The following is a 20,689-nucleotide window of genomic DNA, read 5'->3' as shown; positions in this document are numbered from 1 at the left end:
TTTACAACTTTTCTCCACACTGCTTGGGAGGAATGAAACCAGCAACCTCTAATAGTGGTATATGGAAATATAGTTCTGATAGCAGCTATAGCTGCCCTTTCAAAGTCAACTATTATAATTTGAGGTTGCCACTCTGGCACTATGCTCAATATTTTATTGAAAAGTACAGTGTATGCGCTTTCTGTTTTCCTTGACATTAATGCAAATCCTATAGGAAATCCCTGAAAAAAAATATTTTTATATATCGATTTTAAATAAATAACTTAAAATAATCTAAATAGTAAAATGATGATTTACTAATTCAATAGTATTTACAAATTGCATACAAAACTTACAGTATTAAACGCTATGCCCATTATGACATACAATTGTTGGCATTCGTTTCCAAAACTTGGTGAACTGGAAAATGTGCCATCCAACAAAAAAGTTGAACCAGTCCTAAGTAAACTAAATTAATTGTATAATAAGACAGTGCTCAAATGTAATTATTAATTATTTATTTATTTATTTAAAATAAAGTTTATTTTATTTTATAGTTATATACTTTTTGATTCCAGGCAAAATGAAAAGTAAAGTGGTTCCTTCTTCTTGAGTTGTACCAACAATGCCACAGTATATTGATTCATTATGTATCATAGACAAGTGCGCATAATCTCCAGTTAACTGCACGTGGAAATCAGTCATAGACTGAGGAGTGACTGGATGAATTCGTCGTCGATGTCTAAGCATTGTTCTATGCAGTGAGACAAATGAACCGACATGAACATTTACAAACTCCGCCATACCACATGTCTTAAAATGTATTTTTTATATTAAAATTTGAAAATTAAACTTACAAATGTATTTACCAAAAAAAAATATATTAGTATAATGTATACATTTAGAAGTAATGTAAAACTTTTTATGTATGTTCTTATAAATAAAGCGAGTCGACAATTAATTACATTTTACTTTTTGATTTAATACTTAGTAATGCTCTTATTTATATATACTATACATATAGGTACTTCATTGTAGATGAAACAGAGAGAAATTTGCTCATTCTGTGTCTGCTGGTTACAAATTTAATTAACTATAAAGATTTTAAATTACACTAGTTTTCCAATTAAATAATAAAATTAGTAGATTTAGCTTCTTGGTTCTATTCAATATTGTTATGAGCATATAACATATCGGTTTTTATTTTGTCATTATTTTACTATAAAAATTTAAAATTTAAATGGTTAGGTACTTATTGAATTATTTTCTGACAGTATATTTAGACAAATCGGTGTAATGCACTCTAAAAGCTTATCCTCTATAATTTATGTGNTACCTACTGGTCCTACTGTTATACAGAAAAAAAATTACTTAAATATCGGGCCAGTAGATAGTCTTATAGGAGTGAAAGTACTTATTTCATGAACTAGATGGTGGAGTAGTTGATTTGAAAGCAATAAATAGGTACATTTTAATTTATAAATGATGAATTAATAAATCATTTCTTTTGATACTGGGCAAAGGGTACAATTTATATACATACTACCTACATATCGTTAAATGATGTGACAAAAATATTATTAATGATAATATTTATGTGAGTTGAACGTTAAACATATCGGTTTTTATTTTGTCATTATTTTACTATAAAAATTTAAAATTTAAATGGTTAGGTACTTATTGAATTATTTTCTGACAGTATATTTAGACAAATCGGTGTAATGCACTCTAAAAGCTTATCCTCTATAATTTATGTGATGTGTGATTTTACTCGATAACTCAAAAACATTTTAAAAAAATGTGGATGCGTTTTATCCAGGGCTTGAAAACGTTATAATAACGTTATGATTACAGGGCTGCCATTCTGTCACTTTTCTCACTTTTTGTCACTTTTCTAAAATCATGTCACTTTTTGTCACTATTTCCGTAAAATTGTCACTTTTCTCACTTTCTTTACACCTACATAAGATCTTAATCTAATATGTCTTTTTTTATTACTATTTATTATCAAAAAAATAATTTTTATTATTTATTGTTTAATTTTATAGTATATAATAATATAAAAAGGTTAAAAATGTTTTTATTTGAGTCTGATTAATTTATTTGTTGTTTAATTTTTTAGTATATAACAATATAACAAAGTTAAAAATGTTTTTATTAGGTAAGTCTGATTATTTTATTTTTTGTTTAATTTTGTGTTTAACAAAGTTCAGTTGGTTACTAATGAGTAATGTCTTTATAATAATGTTATATTTCAATAAATGTTTTTGTACAAAGTCGACGGTTTTGGTCACTTTTTTCAAGAAAAAAGTCACTTTTTAGAAATTAAATGTCACTTTTCTCACTTTTTAAAATTATGAACACAGTGGCAGCCCTGTGATTACATAACGTTATATTTGAAAAAAAAACGATTGAAATTTGTAAACGTACCTAATTATAACGGAAAACGATAAACATAAATAATTGAATAACGCAAAACAAAACGTAACGTTTAGCAAAATATATAATATAATATCATTAAACAAAACATTATTTATATATTATATAGTATACCATTAAAAAAATTATTAATTTAAATATTATTAAAACATTTTTAAAATTTAATATGTAGGTATTAATATAATAATTTTATTGTCATTAGCTAATAAAGATGCCCTATTGCTCTGTTACTTTGAAGCAGGTACGTACATTTGTTTAAAATTTAAATTCTGAAAATAAAAACGTAAAAGTTGTACAACGTTTTAAATCTGAATAACGATAAACGCAAAAGTTGAATAACGTTTAAATTCTGAAAAACGATAAACTCAAAATTTGTGTAACGTTTTTATTCAAAATATAATAATTTTTTTCAAATTCAAGTCCTGGTTTTATCTATGTTGCACGTGGGTAAGAGATAGAGACAATTAACAGTAAGCTTACATCATCTAAAATTCAGAAAGATCACTTCATAATATTTAAATTTCATACCTACATTTTCAGGAGACAAAAACAATCAAAACAATTTTAAAAAGTGTCGTAATATAAAATACTTTCCTATTAACTTCCTTGCTAGTTGCTATATAATTGGTGTTTGTAATTATAATATGTAAATAACACTTACTTCATTATAAATGACTCGAAGAGATGATTGTTCATCCTGTGCCCGTTGATTACAAATATGTTTGAATCTTTCTAATGCCAATTGGTTTTCTGGATGAGTTTCATGGCCTGTCTTCAGAAAAACTTTCGAAGTGTCGTTGTTTAAAACTTTGCCTTTTGCACGACAACTGAAAATGAAAATAATATTTAAAATATAAACATATTATATAGGTAGTAGGTACTAACTAGCAAGACTGGGTATTAACGAATTAAAAGTTAAAATTAAGTTAAAATGTTAAGTTAATTTTAATTAGGTAAGTTAATTAACTCGTGTTGCGATCCAGATGTGGAGTTCGGTTGACAAGGGTCGAATCAAATGAATTTACTCGTAGACAAATTAATTATTGTTATAATTTTATTGACGTTGTAGGTTAGTATTTAAACACTTTTTTAAACACTCGGAGTAATGTTACAATTTAAGACAAATATCTCTAGCATGAATACTGTCAACTAGTCGTCACGCAGAAATAGTGTGTCTGGTCTCCAGGTAACCAACACTTTGATGTATTATTTTAAATTTCCCCAGTAATTTTCTTGCGCATAAAGAAAAACTATCTAATAAACATTATTATGTGTCTGGAATTTTTTATTTTGAAAATTAGAAAATTTTAACTTTCAATTAAGTTAAGTTACTTTTTTTCAAAGTTAACGTTTAACTTAACGAGTTAACGAAAAAAAATATGAGTAACTTTTAAGTTAACTTAACTTTATTATTTTAAAATAACTTAACTTATCGAGTTAAAAAAAATCGTTAACTTTCCCAGCCTTGCTAACTAATTACTAATAAATTCTAAATTACATATTACCTAATTAACTATTGGTATAAACTATTACTTAATTACACAACCATTTAGAACGAAATCTACGCTAGTATAGCAAGATTTCTGGTCAGCAAAATATGGTTATTTTAAATCTATTCCAGTCCCCTTGGATGACAATAAGTTGAAAATACATAAAACAATTTATTCTTAAATTGAATTTATGACTTGAAAATATTTTAATATAAAGAAAAGGAAGGTAGGTAATTTTGTATAATAAAATATTATATAGTTGATTGTTTAAAATTATTAAATTTACCCAGCTCTCCAGGATGCACAACGAACAGTAAAATGCATTCGACATTGTCGATTTTTCCAATATGTATATCCATCATCATCTTTGTATTTAAGTCCTGTGCCTCTGGAACCACCAATCTCACGAATAACTTTCTCCATTTTTTAATTAAAATTAAAATTAAATATTATTAAAAGTGTTTTATAATTTGTTTTGAAAATATTTCGTACAATATAATATTATGGCATCAATCGCTCGTAACATTCATAACTGTAATGACTGACGAACGATTGAATAATGATTTAACGAAATTTAATAAAATTATTGATCTGGAAAAATATGTACCTATCTTGAATACTGAATACTACGGATTTAACTTCTAAGATATTTAGATATTAGTATTTAATATTTATTGAACGAATTAAGATATACCTATCACAACTTTATAACTTTATAAGTGTTAAGATTTACTGATTTCCAAGAAACTCGAATGTTCTTTGAATGTTCTTTTCACTAATGTGATCCAGACAGGTACCCTAACGAGTAACAGATTATGATTGTTATGATTATAAATTATACAAAAGCATAGAAAATGATATATTGTATATATTATAATCAGGGTTCGGGAATTATAGCACTATAAAGCACTAAAATATGCGCTTATATAATATGACCCAATAAACCTAAAAATATGCACTAAAAATTAAAAAGTTATTAAAAAAAGGATTCATCTCATATAAATATAAAAAACATTGTAATTTATTTATAATTATTAATTAAAAAATAAAAAAATAAAATCTTTACAAAATAAAATTATACATCATGGTTTTTGATTTATTGAGTATAGAGTGTATTACTACACTAAAAACAAATTTTTGTAATTAATCGTTCAACATTTTAATTAATACATTTTGAACAATAATATTATCCATCAATCGTTAAAAATCGTTAAATATGCGTTAAATGTGCAAATACCTTTAAAATATGCAAAAACCCCAAAATATGCAAAAAAATGCAAAATAAAATTTCATATTTGTATTCTCCGTACTATAAAACGTATTTGTATATCACTCTGCTATGTTTTACATCACATATGATGGATATGCCATATGCAAATGCTATAAGTCCGGAACTCTGCTAATAACTAATAAGTAATAACTGATAAATGTTAAATTTAATAACTGTTAAACATTATTATTATTATAGTTTATCATTTGACATTTACCAAAAACCAATAAGACGTGATAGCAACATTTCTGAAAATGGATTAGGTACCTATCTAATTTATCAATGTACGATAATATTGATAATATTTACACAATTTCAAGTTTTTTTTTCTTGTTTCAGGCACACCATTATGTAGGACGTAGGTACATTCTTTACATAATAACTAACAAAGTATACACATAAAGTAAAACCATAAATAAAAATAAAAATAAATAAACAGATAAAAATAATTCAAAGTCACATAAATGATAAATGATTGTCGTTTTCTGGTTCATATGGTTTCAGCCCAAAAACTACGTCTTAGGCGTTGTCACTTGCATTCATAACATCATCTTGTGTACATGAGTATAAGGACAGATTGGGCATTGTAGAATATATTTCATTGACTGTTCCATCCCACATTCACAAGTTGTAGATGTTGTTTCAAGTAGTCCCCATTTCTTCATCTTATCCTTAGTGCGTCCAACTCATGTTCGCATTCGGTTTAAAGTTCTCCAAATGGGCCCATTCTAATTGAACAATTTCTAGTAAGTCACTGTCATTGGTCCTAAACTCTTAACTTGTTTGAAATAAACAAATTAAACATTTTAAAAACAAAATAACTGCTTTCCAAGCACTAAGCACTGTAGGTTAGCAGGAGCGGCTCAAGCGACAATACTACAATAGTGCACTAGGCAAAATCAAATATTTCCTCCCTAAAATAATAATATTACCACAGCTGTTTTGAAAATGCCGCCCTCTTATTAAAGAGTGCCGCCTTAGGCTTGAGCCTATTTCGTCGACTCCTTAAGCTAATAAGCTCTGCTCTGAATAATAACTTAAAGAAGAAAATAATTAAGAAGCTATATCAACGAATACTGAATAGGTATGCTTTACGTTATTAACTTCAAATGGCGTTTTAATAAATATATTGCTATTGTGTAAATACATTTTAAGTAAATAATAAACTTAACGTAACGTAATTTTGTGTATGTTTTATAAACTATTTGGTGAGTTGGTAGACTAAAATCTAAATTATAAATAAATTATAATATGTAATGCAATTAATTTTGCTAATTTTGATTTTTAGCGGGAAATATAAATTTGGTGATCTTAAAGACCATAAACATAGATCTAGATGGCACAAGGGGATTTAGTTGACAGGGGAACTAATTGACTCATGGGGATCAAGTTATCACAGGGGATCTAGTTTACCAAAGGGGATCTAGATAACCATGGGGATCTAGTAGGACGGGGATCTAGGTGATACGTCACCATTTAGCCATGGTCCGTTATATACTTATATGATCTAAGGTACAAGGTATATGGTGTCACCATAGAACAGTAGTATCATCTTATCTTATTTTACATCACGGTCTTAGATTATACATCGTGCCCCCCTTAGATCATATAGTATTGTTCTATGATATGATCACAGACTTCTATACTATAATAGTATAGAAGTCTGTGGATAATATGATCTAAGGTGCTTTCACTTTTTACTATACGTTCTCCGCCTCTTATGAGTCAGCTGTGTTCTGTGATGATAGCAAAGCACATAGACCTTATGCTTATAAGGTCTATGACAAAGCATGAAGATCGGAAAACCTAATCATAGAACAAAGATAAGAACCTAATATATAAGAAAAAGTAGGGTTGCGCCATAGACCTTGTACTCTTGAGTATAAGGTCTATGGGTTGCGCAAACAAGATTCAAATACGTATTATTGCTGACATACCTCTATATTAAATATTTTGTCATGTGAATTTGAACTGATAAACGACGAATGTCATGATCACGGGACACGGATACACGAGTTAAAACTACTTATGTTAAAATCTTGTTAACTTAGTTGCCTATTTCTTTTATTTCGTTAAACATTTTTAAATTAATACCTTCACACTTATTTCAAGTAATACATGTAGATTGTTAAAGATAATAGGTATATCTTGTAAGTTATAAATGTGTTGTATTATATTCACGAACTTCTATACTACCCACATAGTATAGGAATCTGTGGTTATATTATTATACAGCATTGACAATTGTATTTGTTAGAATGAGCTCTAAAGAGGAATTTTTATCAAAAACTGAACGGACCAAGTGTTGGTCGTCTCGTGATAATTTCTGGGAATGTTTGCGTTCCAACAATGATAAAGGAGACAGATGTACAGATCTCAGACTAATCTATGAATCATCTTGTCCAGTTCAATGGGTAAATCAATGTTCTAATATTTTAAAATTGAATTAATACCTTTATATCAATCATCTAATTTGGTTTGAAATCTTGGTTTTTAAACTTCTACTGGAGAAATAATGCCAAAAAAATAATTTAGTTCATAATATGCTGATTTATTTTCTATCTAATATTTTGATATATAGTTAAAAGAATAATTATTTACGTACTTTCAAATTTAGTTATTTAGGTAGGTACTATACTTTATTCAGTTAAAGAATGGCTCTTCCGATGCTATATGTCAAAAGTGCACATATATTAGAGATCTATCTGCAGCGTTTGCCTGAAACAGTTGGTATACGATTCCTGCCTTCAGCATTGGGGGGGCAAGCCAATATATGAGCTTATCTAGGATGCTTAAAACTAGCCATTCTAAAACCGAATAGAGTATAATACTAAATATGTATCTCATTCAAATGTCAAAAGTTGAAAAATATATATTTAATAAATTGAATTTCATTTTCAGGTGAAACACTTTGATAGAAAATATAACTATTTGAAGTTTAAAGAAAAAATGGAAAAAGATGGTTATGAACCTTTAAATGAAAAATGATGCACTTAATATAATGTACTCAATGATGATTTGTTAGTTTAATTGGTAGGTAACATTAATAGTCAATATAGTTTATTTGAAATTAATTTTATTATATTTATTAATTTATTATTTAAACATTTTGGTCCTTCTTATATTGAAAAGTTAAATATAGATAGTATAATGATTTAAATGTTATAAAATATAAGAATAACAAAAAATAAAAATTGTTTAAATATACTATTACCTAATTTGTATTATTAAATGAACAATTGTTTAACTAATAAATATTTATTGCAGTTGTTATTACCTATTTTATTATTTTACTTTACATACAGTCAACCGAGGTGACTTGAATCAATTTGAACTTTCTTCTAGGTGTTCTCAGCTGAACTTGAACAGCTATGAAAATTCAAGTTGAAATTCTATTGAAGCACGTTGTTGGTGACTTGTAACAAAATATTAATTTTAAAAAAGTTTGGCAAGTTAGAACCACTGCTGTACAATAGGTGTAAGTGGATCACTAATGGATGTGTTACATTTGAATTCAAATATTCCATGGTACATCATAATTCATAAATAATTTTAGTATTGTACACAAAAAACTATTCTGCACCGTCCATAGTTATTATGTCTTGTATTTATTGGCACAAAAGGTTTAAAATTAATTTTCGTGGAGGTCGAATTTAATAATATTGACTATTGTATAGGACCCTCGTAAATAATATGATGATTAATTTAAACAAAAACCAAATTGTCTCATCTTACCTCATAGTTTCAAGTCACCTTGATTGACAGTACTAAACTGTTTGGATTTCACATCAAATGTGTTTTAAAACAAATACTTTTGTTTCTATTTTTACTATTTAAAACAATATTTTTTTTCAGTCTTAACTGAAGTAGTACTTTTTCAAATATGTCATCTCAAGAATTACTTGAAAAGTTTAATGTGGAAGTATTTGAAAACAATTTTCAATACAACTATACTTCCATGACTGTAAGTATATAATAACTAGGTGATATACCAAGTATGCACCTTGTTTTTTCTTCAATAATGCAGTTACTTAAAATCTGATTTTTGGAATTTTTAAATATATTAAAAAACCATCCATATATTTAAATTCTTGAAATTTATTCTACTCCTTAAGGCGTGCCCCATGGAGATACAAACTTCTGTTTTCTAAATGAGATCCCCTTTTCAACCTTAAATTATTCAGTGAATAATTTTTCTGAAAAATTTGAGTAACAGAATCACAATTTATACGAATAGTTTTTGAGTAAATGTCCCCACACACTGCAGCGGTGGCGGTAAAATGAGTCCGGACACAATTTACCGCCACCGCCAAGACGAAAGAATTTTACCGCTACTGCTGCAGTGTGTGGGGACCTTTATTTAACTTTGTGTTCTAATGATAAAAGGTCCATGGTAATGGGTTTATAAGATGTAGATGGAGGCTATAGTGATTCGAAAATTTTAGTCATTTATATTAATCTATCAATGTTAATTTGTAAAAATGGCCCAAGTATAATAAATACTAAATCCAATATTAGGTACGTTTATTTTATACTTTTGAGAAACCATTTTTAGTGACTCATCTTAAGTACAAACATATTAATAACTAAGAAACTACTCATTCAAATTTTGAACTCCATACACTAAGATTGTCAAAAAAAACGATCCTCTAAATAATTTACAGTAAAAAAAAAGAGGGGTTCTCATTTGGTAAATAGAAGTTTGTATCGTCAAAGGATACCCCTTAAGTAGGTAGTTAAAATTGCTTGAGTATATTTTAAAATTCCAAAAATCAGAATTTGAATAAATTCATTATTAGAGGAAAAATAGGGGTTAGTATGCTTGATGAATCACCCTGTATAATATTGTTATGTAATATGTATAGTTTAAATTGTAAAACAGCAAAAACTATAAAAAATTCACTTAAAATAAAGCAAAAATAAGCTCTAAAAATCCTTAGCAAGTTGAATGCCATGAGCATCATAATCTATACATTATGTTTAAACTTATTTTTATTTTACAAAATTATTTAATATTTTAGTAACTTATCATAAATATATGCATAATTAATAAATAATTTGTTTCAATAAAAGAGATGCATATTAATAAATTTCAATTTTGTTAAAAAATTAAAATATTAAGTAAAAAAAAAAAATAATTAGTACATATTGATTGACTAGGAGTAACTATATTATGCCTTAATAAAACTGGTCTTGATAGCCGAGTGTCAATCGTGAATATGCAGAATTGATGAGTTCACTCGCTGGACTGAATATAGGGAGGATGGAGTAAGAAATTAATTCATTAGGAGTTGGCACCAGTTGTAGAAAAAATGGGTTGAGATGATTTGGTCATGTTATGAGGAGAGGTGGCTCGAAGTCAGTGGAGTCACTATCCAAATAAATATAGAATGGAAGAGGGTAGGAGGAAGATTGAAAAATAGGTAAAAAAAATACATAACAGAAATTTATGTATAAATATCTAATGCGAGTAAATTTGGGGATCATTATAGGATAAGGGTGGTCATTGGCCAACCCTTTATAGTTCAGAGATCAAATTAAAAGTACCCCAAAATTTTTAAGCTTGTGTAAGACATTATAAAAACAAAATAGCATAAAATCTAAAAAAAGCGAAATAAAATTGTGCACATATTATATTCTACATTACATGAGTCACATTAATAGCTGATATAGCTTCATTTTAAACTGGTTGAAAAAAAGCAAATACCATCAAAATATGTACTCAAGTAATAAGTATTAATTTTGATAATTGTTAATGTTTTAACAAACAAAATTTTAAAAACTCAAAACTCATATAAATAAATTATATGAATTTTATTTTTAACTAAAAATTACTTTGAATTATATTTGTGATGACAATAAATATATAAAATACAATCAATACATTATTTTTTTCCACTGGGTACCTATTTGAATAATTGTTCTACATAAAAGTATACTACTATTAATATTTTATAAATGTATAATGAATGTGTTTAAACTTTAAAACAATTTTTTAAATAAATATTGTTATAATTATGAAATGTATGTGTATATCTAATAATACAATATTTTTAATTACTTTTCAGGAGTTAAATACTTTTCTACAAAAAAGTATAAATGGTGATGTGGACTGTTGTACAAAAAACCAAAAATGCCAAGATATTTTAAAAAATATTCATTTCCGTTTAATAGACATAGTTGATTACAAAAAACACACATCAGACTATCAAAGTTCTCTTCCACAAATTTTATATCAAACATTTTATTTAACTCATCAAAATATAACAAAAGAACAATCTAATAATGATGAAAAAAATAAATGGACCTTACCTATGAAATTAGATAAATCAGATATTAGTGGTACAAACATTACACATTTTGTAAGTCTTGGAAAAAAATTAGAATTACCATCAGAAAAGTATGATCAATATTGTTTGCTTATTCATGTTGGTGCTGTTAAATGTTTTGAATTTGAAAAACAATTAAATTCTATAAATATTTCAATCGAAAATATTTGTGATTTTTGCTTCCGTTATACTGAAATAAATTTAGATGCTTTAAAATATTTAACGGAATGTATGACAGTTATAACAAAAGATCAGTGGAAGAAGTCATCAAAAATTATTTATAAAGTCATAATGGGTCTAATTAATCATTATTTACCATCAATTCATGACCAATGTATTTTACTTTTAATAAAATGTTTAGATTTTGAAGATTTAGATTATATACTAAATATAGTTATGATAGAAGTATCATGGTCTTTGAGAACTAAGTTTTACATGTTGACGGTTATTGCATCAAAATATGGTGCCAAAAAGGTACATATGATGATTTTTTCTAGCTCATAAGTTTTAATATACTATTGGATTATTACCTATTATAATTTTAGATCTTAGAGAAGTATGATATTTTGTCAATTTCGATGTGGAAATGCTTAGATGAACCATACTTGATGTCCCCTTGTATGGATCTGTATAAAACATTCATTAAAGGTTTAAGTGAAGATGATTTTAGTAATTTGGTTATGCAGCCAATTATTAACTATCTGACTAATAACAATATTAATTCTGAGTAAGTATTATGATTTTTTGTCGAAATTTTAAATTGTTATTTACGACACTACTTTGTGTGGATATTATAATTAGTAGATAATATTGTGATGCAATAGATTAAATGATAAATACTATTTTAATAAGTATTATAATTTATATGTTAGAGCTGATATGAAATATTTTTATAAAACGTATGATATGTTTCTTTCATGTTTTTTTTGTTTTATTTATGGTATTACAATGGTACTACAATGCGTGTCTTTCTCTTATTTGAACAATGCCGTAGCAAAGTTACATTTAGTTCTTTCAACATTATTTTAAATTGTCCATCAAGGTTCTTAATATAAACAGCTTAAAATTAATCTAAATATAAATATTTTGAACATTTTATTGTTTATAGTTAATACTCAATAATAATGTACATAATGGTGAACAATTCCAAGTCCTATACAAAACTATTTTTGAATTACAACAAAAAAACTAAAATTTTTAGTTTTTGATTAAATATCCTATTTAACAAAATTTAATGTTTATACTTTTTTTTTCAATTTCTTATAAAAAAAAACTTTGTGTGACATTTTCCAAAACATTTTCTAGTATTAGTTGTTAAAATCAAAAATTGTATGAATTTTTAACTACAAAATTTTTTACATATTCTCATGATCTTATAAGCAAATTTCACAAACATTTTATCATGTAACGTGTGCAAATTGTGTGTCCCCTTAACCATTATTTTAATATTTAAGTTGTAAATTATAAATATTTATATTGTTTTGAAGTAAGTAAGATATTAAAAATTTATTTTTTCAGGTTAACAAGGTACAATTTTGTGACTTACCTATTACCTTTATTGAAATCCAAACACATGGGCAGCTTATTGACGTTGTATGAAAAAATAAAAATGTATAGAGTACATGATATGAAACCAGATTTATATCTTCAAGTACATGTATTGAGAATGGTTTATAATACCGAATTAGAAAATGTTCAAGAAATACTTGACTTATCTTTGAATTCTGGAGATGCTAAAATAAGATCTGTAGCATTCACTATTTTGTGTTCTTCAAAGTTATCAACAGATATATTAAATTTAATTTACAACTTTATTGTTGATAATATAAACAGTGATTGTTCGACTCTTAGGACAGAGATTGTTTCTGGATTAAAAAATATGTTACGCAAGTGTAAGAGACTTAATGCATCTATACTCACATTTTTAAATAGATTGCATGCATTCATCTTATCAAATCTGGCCCCTGGTTCAAATTACCAAAGAAAAATTACATCATTAAAAATATATTTGGTTATACTTAAGTATGAAAATAAAGATTATGTTTCATATTCATGTAGACATTTACTTTTTACAAATTTATTAGATTCTGAAGATATTAGAAAAATATGTAGTGAAATACTAGTGCTGTATTTTAGTGTTGTAAAAGAAGACAAAATATACTTAAATAACTGGATGAAACTTGGTATTAGCTTGTGTCATGATCCTTTATTTTATAAAAATGAAAGTGGTTCAACTATAATATATACTGTAACTACATTGGTTTACAAATCTGAACTCAAAATTGATATATTCAATATAAACAATTCATCTGTATCTGCATATATATTAGATTTAGCAAAAAAACAAGAAAAACGACTGAATGATAATTTTGTTAGTAATGTGACAGATGGTACACTTTATGGTCTATTAGATGCTCTGAATAATTTGTCGTTTGAAAAAAATTCTCCAGAAAAAAACAAGCTAAATGAATCACAGATTGAGATCATGTTAAATTTGATTGAAGACATTTTGAATCTTATGCTAGACACATTATCTTCCAGGATGGATGCAGAAGGTATATTTCTATTTTATAAATCTTTAACATTTTTATTATTATCAACTTATTATTTAGGTAAGTCCGAGGCACCATCATTTGCTCAGATGGATGTAGCATTAAGTAGTTTACGTATATCAAATCAAGACAATGTTCAAATACCAACAAATCAATTTCTTTTAAATTTCATTTGGATAAATATCAAAGTATAATAGATATAATGCTATAAATTTACAATAGTAAATAGTTATTCATTAAATATTAATTAATTTTTACAGATTTGTTGTGACGTTGCGAGTAAATATGCAGTTATGCTGGCGATTAGTGATACTACAAATAATTTGTGTAAAGATACTCAAATCAAAAGATGTGCGGATATAATAGCAGACGTGTTGATTAGATGTAGACATAAAGGTGCTATGGAAGCTACTTGCAAGTCACTAGGAATAATAATAAAACATTGGAAAGAATCACTAATTTGGTGTCAAAATATGTTAACTGACCATATTAATTGTATGAGACCAGAAGATGAGATATCAAGAAGGTCAGCTGGAGTAAGATACCTTATACATGCAATTGTAACAAATAATAAAGTGAGTTTTTTAAGTATTAAATTGTATTATAACATTATATTTAAATCTTAAGCCTAGGCATTTATCACCTTTTAAAAAAAATTTTATTAATATAAATATATTTATTATTTATGTGTGTTCTAAAAATTTTAGAACACTGTTAAGGATTGTATTAAACAATTATACAATATAGCAAAGGAAAATATGTGTATTGGCATTGATACAATTGTTGATTTACCACAAGCAAGAGCCCAACATCTGTTAACTGCAATTTTTTCAAACTCGTCAATTTCTACAAGTATTTTATATTATTTTATGGAAGATATGATCATGCTTTGTATTGATAACCTTAATTCCCCTCTTTGGACCATCAGGTAAATTTAAAGTTATTGAATAAATAAAGCAAAGTTATACCCACATATTAAAGATACATACAAATTTACTTTTTTTATAATTTTTTTAAATACTCATAACTTGATTTAAAATTAAAATATCAAAAAAAAAACCTACGAGGTTCCTTCAATAGTTAGATAATATTCATAACTTATAATTTGATAATAGATCAATTCACTCTAATATCCGAAATAATAAGAGCTAAATGAAAGTATCTAAACATTAAATTTACCATGCTATTTGTAGGTAAGACGGAGGCAAGTAGACAAAACGTGTGGGTATAATGCTCTCTTAAATCTTTGATAAAATTTTTGTTCTTTATTGTTCACCAAAAATTATTAGTTTGTATTAAATTTTTTTAAGGAATGCTGCTCTTCAGTTTTTCAGTTCACTCCAAGTGAGATTAATTGGTCAAAATCGGTTAAACAATGATTGTTGGCTATCTCATTTACCACTAGAACCATTACTATACCATTTTCCACAGTTGATGCAACGTTTACAATCTTTATGGTCACAAACAAACTGTAAGCTTTCAAGTCAGTCTCGGTTAATCCCATTCATGTCTCTACTGAAGGGCGTAAAAATACAGTCATGGAGTTTGTTACCATTAGCTCATCAACAGTTTTTAGAAAGTCTTCGTTGTAATTTGTGGTCTACTGGTTTAGGGCTCGAAATTTATACTGTAAGAAATATGGCAGCTCAAGCTTACGCCAACACAATACAAGTTAATGAAATATCATCAACTTTGAATAAAATTAGTTATGAAATAATAAAATGTGATGGAGGAATTAATTTTCCAGAATTTAAAGGTTTTAATCATTTACACGGACTGATGTTAGTGTATAAATATTTAAAAGATGCTTATTATATGGAATTTAACCAAGAGTTTAAGGCTTTTAAAATTGCACATGGACATTTACCACCATTATGTAAATCATTATACATATCAATAAACTGTGAAGTAATAGATCCACTTCCTTCAAATTCATCGATTGGATGCATTCATGTTAAACAATTAATGATACAAAATTATATATCACAACAAATCGCATCAAACTTTTCAGACTTAAAGGAATTTTATAAGAGCGCTGATAAGCACACAGCTATAAGTTTTTTTAAATGTCTTAGAGATTATAATACAAGATATGAAAATGGTGTACATTTAATGAGTAAATTAACAGATTTGCTTAGATGGGAAGTTGATAAGGATATATTAAAAGAAATTATTCTGAACATTGAAGTACTTTTATACATTAGACATGAGGATATTAGACTTGAGTTTGAACTTTCTGATGCTCGGTTTTCTGAAATATTACAAACATGTACATTATGCTCAGAAAAAGATTTTATTGCCATGTTACCGGTTCTCACTTGGTTATGTCCGAGGAAAGTGTATTCAACCTTTTTGCCAATCATGCTTAAGTTCATTGATTGTGATTCTTATGATTCTACTGATAGAAGTAGCTGTTCTAAATCTCTATATTATTGCAAATACACGAAGGATGATGACAGACTTTGGTTTGCAGTTGTTGAGTTATTGCAAGATGAAGACATTAATGTACGAGTTGAAGCGACAAGGTTTGTGAATCACATTACTAACAAGAGTGCTTACTTACTAAATCCTTACATGTGCTTAAGGAAAATGTTTGAGATTGAAATAGTATCTTCTATAATAAACCCAAGGGTTGCATTTACCTGTTTTTGGGACCAGTTATCTGAGATTAAAGTACGCACTAAATTTGATGAAACAATAAATCCATTCTTTAATGAACAGTCCAATATTTATCAAGAACAATCAAATATCATGAAATTGGCTTTTGAAGGTCTCAAATCTTTGATTAAATCAAATAATAATCTTGATTATTATAAAGAGGTAGTTAGCAAGTGTCTTGACATATTAAAAACTGAATGTGAATTTAAACACACATTTATTGATGAGGATTTACAGATTTTAGATACATATTCAAGTGTAAATTACCAAAAATTATATTACAAAAGAGAAATTTTAGTTTTATTGGATTTCAAAGATTATTTAAGTATGTTTTTTCCAATACTGGAGTTTATATATTTTCCTATTAAACCCTCCCAATGCTTAAGACAATGTTAAAATTAGTGTTTGTAAGGTCTCAGGTATTGCTTTAATAATGTTTTGTATTAAGTATTAATTATTAAATTATTTTCCCAACATTGTAAACTACTGAAGTGTATAAACACCCTAATGTACATTTAAATAAGTATTATGTTATAATTATATTCTTAAAATATTCTAGTTGTATTGATTATTATCTTTTAGTTTATATGTTTAGTGAAAGCTTAATGTCAAAGCCTATGTATTTAAATTTAATATTTCCTAATGGAAAAATTTAGATGTTTCATTAAAACATGTGTGGGTTTAGTATTTATTTAGTTCATAGAATTGAAATCGAAAGATAATTGTGATATGTATGTTCATATCATAAACACACCAATCAAAATTTATTTTTGTAAAAATCAAAATTATTTTTCATTGAATAACAAGATAAAAGAAACATATTTTTGAAAAATTAGTTTTTAACTCACTTATACTGTATACTGTATATATTTTTATAACTAATAATTTATCAAAAGTACAGACAGTAGATGAATATATTTTAAATACAAATTACTTATCTACCTAATAATCAATTATTGAGGATAATACAAATTCAAAAAAAAACTGAAATGTGAAGACAAGTATATTATATTCAATTTGACAAAAAAAAAGTTATTCATTTACTAAGTAATACACAATACAAATGTAGAAGTCTCATTTATTTATAGATACCGAAATTGTTAATGTACACATATAAGTAAAAACTGTACTTTAAAAGTAACAGTGCAAGTTAAATAGAAATGTATAAACAATAAATAAGTATAATTAACATTTTTTTTATTTTGTAGTATTAAATATTTTGATTAGAATAAAAAAAAGCCAAAATTTAAACAGGTCAACAAATATATGATTTTGTATACTTTTATTGTAGATGAAATATAATATAGATAGGTACTGACTGACAGTATATTGATTATATATGTATATATATATATATATATATATATATTTGATATCAAAATAGATTTAAGGCTATAATTTATAATTATGGTCACTCAATGATACAATTTGGTACATTGTTTATCCAATTATCTATTGTAATTTTAACAATGCTCGTATGCAATTGAATTAACCATGAACAATTAATGGTGTGCATTAAATCTGGAAAGTTCAAACACTTGACTAGACTGTTAATTTTTATTTTCATTTGAATACTATTGGCACAATTTGATTAATAATATTAAAACAAAATATTTAAGCTTGTTACAGAACATTTTTAAATAAATAATGTTATTCAATTTAATTTTACCTGGCATCATTTAAAATAGTAACATTAGTTCTAAATTAAAAGATTTTATTTAAAAAGTTTAATTATCATAAATAAATTTATTCTCATACATTTTTCTATTTAACATTTATAAATAAAATAATAATAATAAATATAGTACAAAGATCAACAAAACAAAAAAAAATTTGAAAAACTAAAATTATTTTGGTTTTTTTTAATTTATCAGTGCCAACTGAAATATTAATTAATAATTAAACATAGAGATAAACTGTTCTGCTTGATAAGTATTTATCAGAACAGAACTATTCAATGGTACAACTTTTAATTTACAATTTTCTCATTAAAAAAAATAATAATAATAATAATACATACAGACTTGATAAAACTAATTAAGAATATAACAATAACTATTTATTTGTATAATACATTGTATGTATGCAGTGTGCTTTGTGTATGTTTATTGTTTATATATATATAAATATTAAATATGTATATTTGTGTTTATGTTTGTATGTAGTATACAAGCTCGAGAAAGATGGAAGGTAAACAGTGCTAAGTTTAAAGGAAAAAGCAATAATTTTGAGAAAAAATTGTCTGTAACAAAGATTAATAGCGTATCAGAACGCCGGAAGATTACTAAAAAAATTGAATATTCAAGGGGATTGAGATTATTATATATAAACTTGAATTATTTTTTGTTACTGTAACATTGACTGGAGTTAGATAAAACTTACAATTTAAACGTCAACAACCATCTTTTTGTGTATATCTGTGTTGCCAACAACAGAGCAGAACTCTTCAAAATTAATCTTGCCATCTTCATCTTTGTCAGCAAACAATATAGTTTTATCCACAATTTGCTGAAGCTGAGTATCTTTTAAATTATTTCCGACCATCATTTTCAAAACCTTAAAATACAATTTATACACAATGGGTAATTATTAAGAAAATTAAGAACTTTTAAAACATGGTAGTTTTAAACCAATGGAAATTATTAAACTCTATGATTAGGTGGGTACATACTTGAAATAATTCACCATTTGATATGTATCCGTCATTATCCATGTCATAAATTCGAAACGCAAATCGCAACTTTGATTCTTTGTCTCCCTTAACACTGAATTGCGACACTCCTTGAATAAACTCTACAGAAAAACAGAAATTGCTTAGACGATGTTCCTAGGCACTGACGATTATACCAGAATTCATGTAATTGTAACCAATACCTTTGAAGTCTACTTCACCATTGCCATCTTCGTCGAATATGTCTATAACTCTTTGCACAAGTGGATTTTGTTGGAGCTCAGGCAGTGATAGAAATTCGTCTAAGCTCAAAGCACCGGAGTTATCCAGATCAAGTTTACGGAACCGTTTGCCCAAACGTCTGATTTCGTCGGCATCAACTAAAAACGGTAAAAATAAGAAACATATTATTAGTCCCACACACTGGTGAGAGTATGTTTAAACAGAAATACGGGTAGGTACTTACAGTTTGAGCACAGTTCCATCGGAAGCGAGTTTTCGTTCCCCTGGAAATCATTACAAGGCACACATTTAGTTTATCGCCCGGTACCCAAGTACAATCTTTACATACCATGTTCGACGGTGAAATACAGCAGAGATATTAAGTTCAAATACCGTTTAAGTAGTAGACAGCAGCAATAGTGGATCGTCGTAACACGAAATGATCACGGATTCCTGTTTCGGTGCCGTATAAAGTGTGAACGACGTATGTGTGTGTGTGTATTGTGTAGTGTAAGCGAGCGCGCGCGCGTAATACGGTAATACTAAATAGTAAATACGTATAATATGTGTGTGTATGTGTGTGTGGGTGAAGTGGGAACTGGGGAGAGCTTTTATTTTTCGTTGCTTTGCTTACTGGGCCCTGGGGAACCTCGGACCACCGACGTCCTCTTCTTCTACACTCCTACCTATATACATAATAATAATATACTCACAGAATAGATTGTATTAAGCAACAAAAATATCGATTTTGATAACACACGCAAACAGCTGCAACAACGACTTCGTGCTCGCTTGTTGACGTGCTTTGGTGATCGGCGCAGCGTCGATGATAACACCGAACAGATTAAAATACGTCGACCGTACCCCGTATATATACCCTGGTATATTGCAGTACCCTCCTCCCACCAATTCCAATATTTCTGCTGCTTATTAGTTATTTCTTTCTCAGTCCTCTAACCCACGACTGCCATTGGACACGTCGTCGTCTCCGTCAACAGTCTACTACACCGGTACACAAGTACACACTACACATTGTACACCACAATTGCTCCACTACACCATTTTTCTACGACACCGCC

General features: G+C 27.3%; 4 protein-coding genes across 7 annotated transcripts; 2 read left to right on the top strand and 2 right to left on the bottom strand.

Moving 5' to 3' along the window:
- Positions 1-137: 137 nt before the first annotated feature.
- Positions 138-4,331, bottom strand: LOC111033094. The gene is made up of 4 exons (XM_022313694.1): positions 4,195-4,331; positions 3,080-3,245; positions 545-807; positions 138-447 (listed from the first exon to the last, which is right to left on the bottom strand). Exons 1-4 carry the CDS (start codon positions 4,329-4,331, stop codon positions 312-314), a joined length of 702 nt encoding a protein of 233 aa, XP_022169386.1. The 3' UTR covers positions 138-311.
- A 2,539-nt stretch (positions 4,332-6,870) lies between these two features.
- LOC111032963 (cytochrome c oxidase assembly factor 6 homolog) lies at positions 6,871-8,260 on the top strand. 2 transcript variants are annotated; one of them, XM_022313478.1, is made up of 3 exons: positions 6,871-7,328; positions 7,436-7,592; positions 8,080-8,260. In XM_022313478.1, exons 2-3 carry the CDS (start codon positions 7,437-7,439, stop codon positions 8,164-8,166), a joined length of 243 nt encoding a protein of 80 aa, XP_022169170.1. In that variant the 5' UTR covers positions 6,871-7,328; position 7,436; the 3' UTR covers positions 8,167-8,260. The 2 variants fall into 2 exon arrangements, with proteins under 2 accessions (XP_022169170.1, XP_022169162.1); XM_022313470.1 differs by having other exon boundaries at positions 6,988-7,592.
- Positions 8,098-17,538, top strand: LOC111032945 (tRNA (cytidine(32)-2'-O)-methyltransferase non-catalytic subunit TRM732). Of its 3 annotated transcripts, none has more exons than XM_022313442.1 (9): positions 8,098-8,211; positions 9,034-9,142; positions 11,247-11,981; positions 12,053-12,234; positions 13,026-14,062; positions 14,120-14,247; positions 14,320-14,634; positions 14,767-14,987; positions 15,370-17,538. In XM_022313442.1, the coding sequence occupies exons 2-9, from the start codon at positions 9,062-9,064 to the stop codon at positions 17,111-17,113; spliced, it is 4,443 nt and encodes a 1,480-aa protein (XP_022169134.1). In that variant the 5' UTR covers positions 8,098-8,211; positions 9,034-9,061; the 3' UTR covers positions 17,114-17,538. The 3 variants fall into 3 exon arrangements, with proteins under 3 accessions (XP_022169134.1, XP_022169150.1, XP_022169143.1); XM_022313458.1 differs by lacking the exon at positions 8,098-8,211 and adding an exon at positions 8,533-8,656; XM_022313451.1 differs by lacking the exon at positions 8,098-8,211 and adding an exon at positions 8,533-8,706.
- Positions 17,539-18,832: 1,294 nt separating this feature from the next.
- Positions 18,833-20,422, bottom strand: LOC111032930 (calcineurin subunit B type 2). The gene is made up of 5 exons (XM_022313422.1): positions 19,960-20,422; positions 19,855-19,894; positions 19,592-19,768; positions 19,389-19,510; positions 18,833-19,273 (listed from the first exon to the last, which is right to left on the bottom strand). The coding sequence occupies exons 1-5, from the start codon at positions 19,960-19,962 to the stop codon at positions 19,103-19,105; spliced, it is 513 nt and encodes a 170-aa protein (XP_022169114.1). The 5' UTR covers positions 19,963-20,422; the 3' UTR covers positions 18,833-19,102.
- Positions 20,423-20,689: the final 267 nt, after the last annotated feature.

The sequence above is a fragment of the Myzus persicae genome, unplaced genomic scaffold, assembly GCF_001856785.1.
Source record: "Myzus persicae strain clone G006 unplaced genomic scaffold, MPER_G0061.0, whole genome shotgun sequence".
NCBI classification, from domain to species: domain Eukaryota; kingdom Metazoa; phylum Arthropoda; class Insecta; order Hemiptera; family Aphididae; genus Myzus; species Myzus persicae.
Note: the sequence above shows the minus strand (reverse complement) of the source record. Positions and strands in the feature narration are given on the sequence as shown.